Below are 11,302 nucleotides of genomic sequence, written 5' to 3'. Positions count from 1 at the left end.
CAGGCAAGCATGGCATTCCTGTTTTTTTTCCCACTAATTAATAAATCACTTGGAAACCATAAGGTTTCCCAGCTCCTCTGCATGGATGCCAAATCAGTCACTTAAGAAATGTATGACTTTGAAGATTAAATTATTTCCCCATTATAATTGGTGTACTAAGCAAAGGGTTGGTTGGAGTCCTATCAGAACCCTTTTGTTGAAGGAGAAAACCAGATTGCATCGGAGCAGAATGAAGGGTTTTTCTGTATGACATTCAGTTCCTTGGAGCACTGGAAGTGCAGTAATAAACAGATTTTGTCCATCTTCTGGTATTTCTAACTTCCTTGGTTATAGAGGAAAACACTCAATGTCATCAAAATGTAGTCAAAATGTTGAAAAAATAGAAGGCAAAATAAAAGAAACTTTGGGGTTTTTTAAATAGCTGCTGTGATTTTTTTTGTTTTAATCTCCCTCAGTGTTGGGAGTTGTGCTTGGTGACACAGTAGCATGAAAAGCTTCAGTTTCCAGAATATGAAACCATGGGCAGTCAAGGATTTGTGGAAATGTTCCTTTCCCAGTTATCCTAGTTTCAGCATGCACTGTGTTTTTGAAGTGGTTGCTAATGGCATTTTCTGTTGGGAAGAAAAGGAAAGTTTATTAGAACCATGCAGTTTCTTATTCTCTTGGCAGACCAGTGAGTGAAGTGAAAAAGCTGAGTTTTTTAACAAAAAAAAAAAATCTCCTCTGAAATATTTAAGTGTTGCCACATTTTTCACCAGATGATGTTCTGCAAAACTCATTTACAGTTATCTCAGGACAGACAGTGGAAGGTTTGTAGTCAGTAATGATATCCCAACATGTGTTCCTACTGGGAGAAGGAGCTGACTGGGACTTGCCACATGATCAGAGCACTATCCCAGAGCTGGGAAGGTGATGGAGAGCTCCTTGAAATGCTGTAAAAATAAAGCAGGGTGCTTTTCCCTCCACAGCTACACAAAACTGAAGCTGCAGGTGACTCCAGAGGGGCGCATTCCTCTGAAGAAGTAAGTGCTGTTCCCTTCCTTGCCACGTGCTCTCTGCTGACTTTGGGCTGTGAAGATGTGTTTGGGATGAGCTTGTGACCCCTGGCCTAGAAGAATAATTTTACCCTCTCTTTGTAACAGTGATGATGGGGTGTCTCTGCTCAAATCCCCTTTGGACACAGACGTCCTGCCTCTCTGCCCTGGCTCTTTCCACTTGTGAAAATTAAAAATAAAAAACCAGCAGCATAATTTCTTTATCTCTGGGATATTGTAAATAAACAGAATCACATTGCATGTCACTGGGGGTATGAAGAGACCAGTGATGGCTGAAGTAAATACCTGCTGTGATAGGGGCTGGTGTGGGGTAGAGTTCAAACTGAGCACTGGCAATCTCCCCTCTGTACTGAGCAGCCAGCAAATGGAAACAAATAGCTAAAGATGCAATAGGCTGCTGGGAGATATCCAGTCCTTGAGCCACCAGGGCCATCAAGGCAGGTGTTTAAAGCAAACCCCTGTGTTTGTGCTCCTTGCAGCATTTACCGCCTGTTCTCCTCGGACAGAAAGCGCGTGGAGACAGCGCTGGAGGCCTGCAACCTGCCCTCCTCCCGGGTAAGCATGAGCTCTCTTGGGGGAGATGGAGCAGGAAAGCCTTACAAACATCATTGCCTGGCAAAAGATTTTGAGAATATGGAAACTATAAGGGAGATTGCAATGAAAGCAAGCTTTGAGATCCCTCAGTTACTGAACAACAGGAAAACAATGGTGTGGCTGGCTGAAGGTGATCCCCTTTTGATGGAACAACACCCTCTGCTTGCAGACAGGCCCCAGGGTCAGAGCAGACCCTGCTGGCTTGGCAGAAGGGGCCCAAAGAGGAGTTTTTAAAGTTTAAAATGTAACACAGTGTGGTAATGTAATGATTCTTATAGGCTGTATGTAAATGCTATAAATTTTGTGTATTGTACTAGATTAGGTAGTAAAAATTAGAATATTCAACACAGAAGAAGATTTATTGTATTGTAACGAGAACCTCGCTCTCTTACCCTTTTGCTCTCTTACCCTCTCACCCTCTCATCCTCTTTACCCCTCTCTTCTCTCGGGCCTGCTCTGAGCTGTGCCAGCAGGGCCCTGCACCCAGGCCCTTTGCAATAAACCCCAAGTTCCACGACCTGGCCTCAGTGATCTCTCGTCTCCATCCATCCTGACCGTCCTACCCCCCAGTGCTCCTACAAGCAGGGCTTGGCTGGGCTGGGCTGGGCTGCTGTGTCCTCTCCTCTGAGCTGGGCCATGGCTTGGCTCAGCCTGTTGTGCTGGCTTGGCTGCTGGATGGCTCCTCAGCTCTGGCTTTCCCACCCCAATGTTCCTGAGATCCCTCTGAGTGCCTTTGGTTGGAGTTGTTTAGGAGCAGGGGCACTGGAAGAAGCCTGAAAGGATTCAAAGGAAGGGCAGAGTTTGTGTGAGCTGTCCTGGAGGAATCCTGTGAGGGCATTTTAAGGATGGGTGACCATTGCACAATTTCAGTGTTAGCCTGAGGTGTGACCTGTAGCTGCAGATCAGTGACAGGCTAAACCCCCCTGCCTTATCCAAAAGGTGCATGGAGGAAATGTGGTGTGGAAGCTGCTGACACTGCAGGGCTGCAGCCATTGCATCCTGCTCATCCAGGAGCTCTCCTCAGCCCCGAGCATTTCCAGGATGGCACCTGCCTCTCAAGAAGGCTTTTTCCAGATGGAATGACTTCGAGCAGGTGATTCCAGTTAACTCTGGAGTCACGGAGTCACAGACTGGGTGGGGCTGGGAGGGACCACAGTGGGACATCTACTCCCACCTCCTTGCTCAAGCTGGGTTTTAATCCCAGGAAAGCTTCTTGCAGGATAATTCCTTCCTTCAGGGGTCCAAGAGGTGGGGCAAAACCCTTCTGTAGCAGAGAGAGCCTGCATCTCCTCTTTCAGGGTCCAAGTAGGGCACAACCCTTCTGTAGCTGAGAGAGCCTGCATCTCCTGATCCCTTGACTCATACAAAGCTCTGTGCTGGGAGGTTTCCTTGGCATTTGCTCCCCCAGTGGTTTAACAGAGCCCATTCCTGCAGCTCCAGAGCAGTGGAGCAGAATCTTCCCCAGGCAACCCTCAGACACCCCTCACAGTGAGACCCTCCTTCACAGGTTTAGATAAAATTCCAGGCAATGTCAGCAAAGTAGGTATAAAATACTATAATAATCTTATCTGAAGTAATATTGTGAGGTTAGAAATGTGGAGAGAAAGGTTTTAAAGATGAGATTCCATTTAATTGATAGCAAACAAGACAAAATGTGCAGAAAAAACCTCTGAGGCGCTGCTTTCTGAATCAGCTGATTTATTTCTTCCGTTTACTACGTGTCTCTGAAAGGAAAATTTAAATATCATTTGGGTCTTTAGAAGAAACTGCAGCCTTTTCCTGCTATTTATCTAAGTAGAGCCAGTTTTACATACACACTGCTGGATGCTTGTTGCTGGGATACCATCTTGAAAATTATTCAGAGTATGAAGTAGATCCTTTCTTTGGTTGGGACAAAAGGGAAATGTGCTGCATACACCAAGGAGAACTGAGTTGATCATCTTTGGAAAATACTGTAGAAGGGCAAAACTGAATCTCATGGAGGTAAGGGAATAGAAGAAAAGCAGAACTTCAACCACAGCTCCTTTCCTTTGTGTTCCTGTTTATTTGAGCAAGTGAAATTCTTAGCTTCAACTTCCAGCTTTTCTGCCCTATTGTGCTGCAGGACACATGGTGTTCCCATAAAACCTGGGAAGAGCAATGGGCTCCAGCAGCATGCAAGACATGGATATCAGGGAGTCTTGCTCAGCCAGATGACACCAAATTGTTCAGAGAATTCATGGAAGTCTCTCATGGATGTTAGCAGTTCAGGCTCTGGATTTTCCTATTCATGCCTCATGGATTTTCTCCCTGAGTTTGCACACCTCTCATGGCTCTGGGAGGATATGGAGCTCGTTGGCCATGAGCTTCACACCACGTGTGCTGCAGCTCTTGGAAGTGAGGAGTGAATCTTCAAACCTGGGATGGTCCCTCATGTGCCTCTCACAGTGACCTGGGCACAGGGGCCAGGGGAGAGTGTCCCTGTGTGGGCTTTTCTGTGCCAGGACAGGTGTCCCATCCATCAGCCCCACTCCCCAGGGAATTCCCAGGGGGTGTGTGTGCCAGGAGACCCTGTGGCACAACCTGCAGGCTCTGCATTTAGTGCAAGAGGAGCAAGAGTTCTGCTTGCCCAGATAATTGTTTCCCTCCTGAGGAATAGCACCAGAGAGCATCCTCAGAGTTGCTGAAAAATAAATCCTTTATTTTGTCTTTAAGGACCTTAATAAGGGATGGGTTCTCTGCAGTGCTGAGTCAGCTGAGCAGCAGGGCATGATCACAGTGGGATGAGCCATGGAAGTCAAGCTTTTTTCAAAGCATGGCTTTAGTAATTTCTCTCTTTCTGGGTCACAACTGGCCTGTGTGGAGCCTTGCAGGATCAAGCCCTGATTTTTGGAACCATCATCATCCAGCAGATCTGAAAGCAGAAAAATCTTTAAATAAATGTTTAAACAAAGTTTTAAAATACCCCAATGGATTTCTGACTTTGCCATCTGATTCCCCTATGTTGTTTGTTTTTTTTAATCTTGGCTCTCTTTTGGAAATAGGGTTGTTTTTGTTATTGTTGGATATTTTTTGTTTGTTTTGGTTAAAGGTGCCTTAAATAGAATTTGGAGAGCTTTATTTTAGCTGGCCTTTTGGCTGTGAAAAGTGGTTTTTGCCTTCTAGTTAATGTCAGGGTTCACAATGAAGCACCAGTGAGCTTGAGTGTTAAAATAAAATAACCAGCTCTTGAGTCCAGTCTGTGCAAATAATCTGAATTGGCTCTCATGCTGCCAAATACCTAACAGACTGGATACAGATGTTACAAAAGCAGGCAGGTTAGCAGGCAAATCCTAAATCAGCAGGGCTTGAAATTAGTAGAGGGTCTAATCAAGGAATGAAATGGAATGCCAGTGTTTAGCCAGGCTGGAAGGGAGGGATGCTCTCATGTGGTGCAGGACGCTTGTGCTTTGTTCTTTGGTGTCAGAAAGAGATGAGCCCATAAGGTGTGTGGGTGGTTCCTCTGCAACGGGGATGGCTCAGACCAGGCTGAGTCAGGGGCAGTGTATTTTAATCCCTGGGGGCACACAGGCTTTTGGAAGCCAAATATAGCTGTGGGAGGGTGTGCCTGAGGTGGCTGCAGTCTCCCATCTAGGTATTTGTGGTTTGTAGCCCACTGATGATGGTACTGGTAGGAAATAACCTATTAAAAAGTTCTGTACACTTGTGCCTGAGGGCTCATGTTGGTTATTCTCTTTGCAGTGGGTGTTTGCAGACTGATGTCTCTTAATTGGGTCTGAGCGCAAATCAGAGCCCGGATCTCAGGTTGTTGGAAGAGATCTCCTTTTGTTCAGCTGAGCACCTTCAAATCCCTTGTAAAGAAAAAACTAGTAGCTTGATGGGGGCTGTAGCTCTGTGGTGGTCAGAGAATCATTGAAAAGCCCCTGGCTGGGAGCAGCACCCTGCTGGACAGGGGTTGTGAGCAGAGGGAGCAGGGGAGGGCAGGCTGCCAGCTCCAACAGGAGAATTCCCAAGGTTTGAGAATCCCAGCCTCAAGGCAAACACTGTGTTGGCACTGAGAGCTCCACAGCTTGAGTTTTTCAGTGGCATGGGGGCAGTGCCACTGGCAGCCCTATTTTCATCCTGTACCCTCAGCATTCCCCCTTCCCCATCCAGCCTGGCACTGGCTTTGGCAGCAGTGAGTTACCTGGCTCAGGGATTGATGCCATGTGGAGCACACACACAGGGAGGCTCTGGCTGGGGGAGTTTGAACCAGCTCACCCTGCAGCCACTCCCAGCCTGCCAGAAAAAGGAGGGCACAAGGGTCTGATGGGGTCACCCTAGAATGCTGGAGCCTGGGGATGGTTATCCAGACAGAGCAGAGAACAGCCCAGACTGGTCAGTCTGGGACAGACTGACTGCTGTGGACAGGAACAGGATAAAGCCCTCTCAAGCCTCTGTGGATTTCAGATGAAAGGAGACAAAGTGATGCCTGTGGCATTGTTTATTTATTGTAACGTGAAGCAGGAAGAACACAGCAAAGTTTCCTTGGGTCTGACAAAAGCTTGAGCCGTGCTCCAGGTTCCCCTGGCAACGCTGCTGAACAGGCACAGTAACCCAGGCACTGCTTGCCCCAGCCAGCTTTGTGTGCCCGAATTACCATTCTCCTCCTCTAGTTCATCCCTTTCTGGAGCATGGGGAGCCATCCTGTGGGCCATGGTGCTCCCAGAGACCACGTGGCACAGCTTTGGATGAAGGACTCTCCAGCTTCGTGCAAAGGACTTACCCAGTACAGTAATTGCCTCCAGTAATTTGAATTTTTCAGAGCAAAACGTAGTGAGGGTGATGGAGTTGTCATCTAGAAGTTGGAGTAAATTTAAATCACTCAATTTAAATCACTCTAAATTGTAGGAGATGTAAGGAAAAAAATGCTGGCATGTGTTCTGCAGGTGAGCATTTCTATCAATTCCTCTAAAAGAAGTCTGGTTGCCCAGTGTGTTACACTGAGCGTTCAGGACAAAGATGGATGGCAAAGCTGTGCTGCTTGAGTCCTGCCCAGAATTGTGGCATCTTGAACGTGTGTCTGCAGGAAGGAACAGGCAGAATCACTGCTGCTGTCAGGGAACAAGTGTATTAGTAGTGACACAGTGACCCAGATTGTTCCCCAGCTGTGTGACAGCTCTGGGAACATGAGTGACATCCTCACCCCTGTGATGCTGCTGCTCTGCTCACTGAAAACCACAGGCTCAGCATCACTGGGGTGAGCTCGGGGACCTCAGAGGGCTGGTAAGGCCATTTCTGCTGTGGGGCAGGGGGCAGGTGGGCAGAGGTGCCTTCCTCCTCCCTCCCAGGTGCTCAGAGAATGAGATAGCTGTGCCTCATGGAAGCTGACAGATATATTTGTATGTATTTTTTAAAGCTGTACTCTTTAAGCTGCTCTGGGATTCAGGGGAGCTTACAGCCCTGCAGAATCTGGGCTCCTCTGGGTTGCAGGAAGGAAATCAAAAGCAGCCAGAAAGCGAGTGCTCAGTGTGCAAAGAACATATAAAAGTGCTGTATCTCTCTTTCACTGTTTGCTTTCCCCCTTTCACAGAATGATTCAATCCCTCAAGACGACTTCACGCCAGAAGTGTACAGAGTGTTCCTAAACAACCTCTGCCCTCGGCCTGAGATCGACCACATCTTCTCTGAGTTGTAAGGAAGGACTCTCATTCCTTTATTTATTTATTTATTTATTTATTTATTTATTTCCCCATTCACTGATTTTCTGGGCTGGCCATGGCAAAGGAGGTTATTTACACTATAGCAGCGTGCAGTGCTGGCCAGTAACAGATTTAAATGTCAGGCAGGGCTGTTATTTAATCTTGGATCAAGGGCTCCTTCTCTCCACTTCTGATGGCTTGAGTTTTAAAGGAATTTCCTAGAAGAGCAGAACTGCCAGGGCTTGTTTTTCTGCATTGATCAGGACAGTGTAGGTTTCCAAGAAAGTAAAGAAAGAAGAGTAACAAGCAATAAGAGCACAAAATAGGCATGAAAATATATATAATCACCCCCAAAAGCTTAATTAGGACTGGCAAAAAAAATGCAGCAACTTTTAGGATTTGTGTATGATGAATTCACACCGTGAAATTAAATTAGCAGCCGGCTACAACTGATTTCATCCATTCAGTTATGAGCTCTGTAAGTCCTGGTGCTTCTACCCCTGCAGCAATCTGTGTATTTCCACTTCAGCAGGGCCTGATCAATGGAGGCAGGACAGCAAGCCTGGGTTTCTGTCAGGGCACAACTTGTACCAAACTCTGCTCTCTTCACTGACTCTCCAAATCTTTTTGTTTGCCTTGCAGAGCACCTCAGAGCTTTTAGAAGGTTTATCAAAAAAGGACCCACACAAATCCCCAGAATAATGAAATCAGGGTGCTGTTATTCAGCAGTAAACCCAAATAGGTGGGCCAGGAGTGCCAGCAGAGTGTTTGTGGCAAGCTGGGGATTGAATCCCACGGCTGTTTTCTCTTTTGCTCTTTTAAATAGCTCCATTCCAAGAATTCAGAGGAATGAAAGGCTTTTAGCATTGCCCCATTGATGCCAGTAATGCTGAACATTGTCAAAGATCTTCCTCCTAGATGTCTGATGGAGACCCTTTGGCAAAATAAATTAGTGCAGAGACACAGTGATGTTTTTGTTGTGTGATAGTTCTGTATGAATCTTGTTTCAGTTTCCTTGGGAAGTTTCAGACGCAGAACAAGACTTGAAGGAAATGTATTAAAATGACTTTGCTGTTGCTTTAATTTCTCTCCAGTGGTGCCAAGAGCAAACCCTACCTTACTGTTGATCAGATGATGGACTTCATCAATTTGAAGCAGCGCGATCCACGATTGAATGAGATCCTTTACCCACCACTCAAACAAGAACAAGTTCAAGTGCTGATTGAGAAGTATGAACCTAACAGCAACCTAGCAAAGAAAGGTCAGTGCATTTCACACTCCTGCTGCACTCAGAAGCAGTCACTCAGCTCTCCTACATGCTAGAGCAAAATCTGGTTCCAAATCCAGCTGCTGGCCCAGCTGTCTGCTTTGGGATCACACAGGCCAGGGAGACATCCTGTGGTGCATTTTAAAATAAAATGTGTTGGGTTGGTGTCAGGGAGGAAGGATGGGGCTGCTTTCCCTGCTTGCTTTGCAGTGTGTGGGATTGACAGAAGAGCTGCTCTGGTATGTGACCCTCAGCAGAAGCCTGACTATCACAGTGGCTGTTTACCAGCATCTAAAATGTAAAGCTGAAAGAAAAAAATCAGGGATAATGGAACTAAGAGCGTGATAAATCTATAATTTAATAATACTACTAAGTCTAGCTCTCTGCTTTTGGATAAAGTGGTGTACAATGCAAGATACGAGATCAACTCAGTGTGTTTCATGCTATAATCACAGAAAATTCCCTTTTGAACACCTCAAGTGGTGTCAGGAGTTAGCTGGGCACTTAGCCAATAGCAGTGAAAGAGCTCCTGCACAAATCTCTGCAGATTTTTGCTACCACCACAAGTCTTAAAATAGCATTCAGCATCCTGTTTTATTCCAATCCACATATCCTGGTGATTAGCCCAGCTTTTGATGTGTTTACACCTTAGAAATTTTAGAGGCATGGGAGTACCCTGAAAAACAGATCTAATATGAAAAAAAGATTGGTCCAGAGATTGTGGATCAAAAAGTCAAAAAAGACCCAGAGTCTGGAGATTAACTGAAGGCACTCCCACCTCTCCCTGGAAGCCTTCTCACCGTGACATCTTCCTGGAGGAAACTGATGTCATCATCAGTGCTGTCTCTCAAACACTTCTAATTTTTCCTCTTAAGGCTTCTTATTTTTCTAGTCCAATCCAACTGAGTGTTTCCAGTTGGAGGGTTAAATCCTGCTTCTTGGCCACATTTATGCAAACTGTCTTTGACGTCAGCAGGAGCAGTACCTTGAGAAAATGGAACCACTTGTGACCTCCTTTCTCATCTGTGCAAATATTAGAGCTGTGCTCTGTGCTTACCTTACTTCCCATCACAGCAGGAAAGTCTGTTACCTGAAAGATCATCCTTGTTACCCAAATATTAGCACTCCATATCAGCCAAATAAAGGATTTATTAGAAGGAGCTGTACTGGTGTGCCAGAATCAAAATGGAACCACCCTCTGACTAGCAGTAAGGAGAAAACATGAAACAGAGCCCAGGGAGAAGGTGCTGTGGTGGTGTTTGCCCCCAGCCTCCAGCGGGGTTTGTTCACCCTGTTTACCTTGGTGCACACAGGTTTTTGTGGGATTTGTTCACCCTGTTTACCTTGGTGCACACAGGTTTTTGTGGGATTTGTTCACCCTGTTTACCTTGGTGCGCACAGGTTTTTGTGGGATTTGTTCACCCTGTTTACCTTGGGGCACACATTTGCTGTTCCATAGATGCCTCTTGTCCTGAGTGTGATTTATGTTGCTCCTGAAGAATCAGTTCTCTCTGAAATCACTGACTTGGAGAAGGGACAGATCACAGAGAGTTAATTCTTTTAGTGGGATTGTTGTGGGTTTTTTTCCTCCCTTTTCAGGCTTGTGCACTGGGGTCCAGCTGGCACAACCTGAGATCCACCTCTGTGCTGAAGAACCACCTCCCTGTCTGGCAGCTGAGCTGCAGGAACTGGCAGCAGCTCCAGTGTAAATCCCAAGCTTGCTGCCTTAAAATGACAGGAATTGGCTAATCAGGGATGACATGGGGACACAATATTTTCTGTGCATCTGCTCTGAGTTGGGAATGCAATTCGCTGTATATTAAATGAAGTGTAGGTGTGCATTCATTTCTGCACTCATGGAATAATTGTCAAAAAATGCTTCTTGTCTATAAAATGTCACCAAAATGTAACCACATATTTATTTTAGAGCAGTGATTTAACCTTTTAATGTGGTGTTCTGGAGAAGGGATGATCCCCCAGGCTTCCTGCTGCCAGGGTTGTTGAAGTGAAGTTTCCAGACAGTTTTTGGCCAGAAACATGAACGCAGGTACCCAGACAACCTCCAAAAGGGTGATGCGCATGCTTGTTAGCAAATAAAATTTCATGCATTGAAGAGTTCTTTTAAATAAAATCAGGGATTTTTTTTCCTTTAAATATAAATCCAAATTTATGAAGTGGAAGCCATGTGCACACCTGACTCCTTGCTCCCTGTTTGGATAGTGCTAGACCTTCACTCCTCTGATGATTGTTCTTCCTCAATTCCTGTCCCAGCTCATTGGCTGTGCACATCCACTGCACTACAATATTCTCTTCTAATGATTCTCTCACAGCTAATTAAATGGATTTCTGGTGAGTTGTTGTGCACTATTCAAGTGCTTTTGGGATCTCATAATTCCCCTGGTCCCCATTGTAGCCTTTTGTTGCACCTGTTGCTGCTCACCTGCACCGTTTTGCACACAGTAAGCAAGAGCTGTCCATAATGTTTTACATTTTTGCAGCTCCTCCGGTACCTGGTAAAGTCTTTTGTTGCTGGTGAAGTTCCTGAGGTTACAGAGGTCTGAGTAAAACTCCTGCCTGTGCTCCTGCCTGTCACTGATGTATTTTAGGTGCATTTATTGCTGGAATACCATGGAGCTTTTGCAGAATCAGCAGAGAGATGGGCTTGACATCTGCATAGGTTAAGTGTCTGCAGTAGTGTTTTATTGTGGTCCAGGTGAGCTGATGTG

The 11,302-nt window shown here is 45.8% G+C and overlaps 1 protein-coding gene across 1 annotated transcript in view; it reads left to right on the top strand.

The window, feature by feature from the left end:
- The window catches only part of PLCB1 (phospholipase C beta 1), a gene marked incomplete at its 5' end in the record, with an annotated part of 318,873 nt that overhangs the window by 198,707 nt on the left and 108,864 nt on the right, over window positions 1–11,302 (top strand). The window contains 4 exon segments of the mRNA XM_005422621.2: window positions 969–1,022; window positions 1,535–1,610; window positions 7,201–7,301; window positions 8,404–8,570. Coding sequence (XP_005422678.1) covers window positions 969–1,022; window positions 1,535–1,610; window positions 7,201–7,301; window positions 8,404–8,570 — 398 coding nt within the window.

Source organism: Geospiza fortis, unplaced genomic scaffold (assembly GCF_000277835.1).
Source record: "Geospiza fortis unplaced genomic scaffold, GeoFor_1.0 scaffold275, whole genome shotgun sequence".
Classification (NCBI taxonomy): Eukaryota; Metazoa; Chordata; class Aves; order Passeriformes; family Thraupidae; genus Geospiza; species Geospiza fortis.
This window is presented reverse-complemented; position numbering and strand designations above follow the sequence as displayed.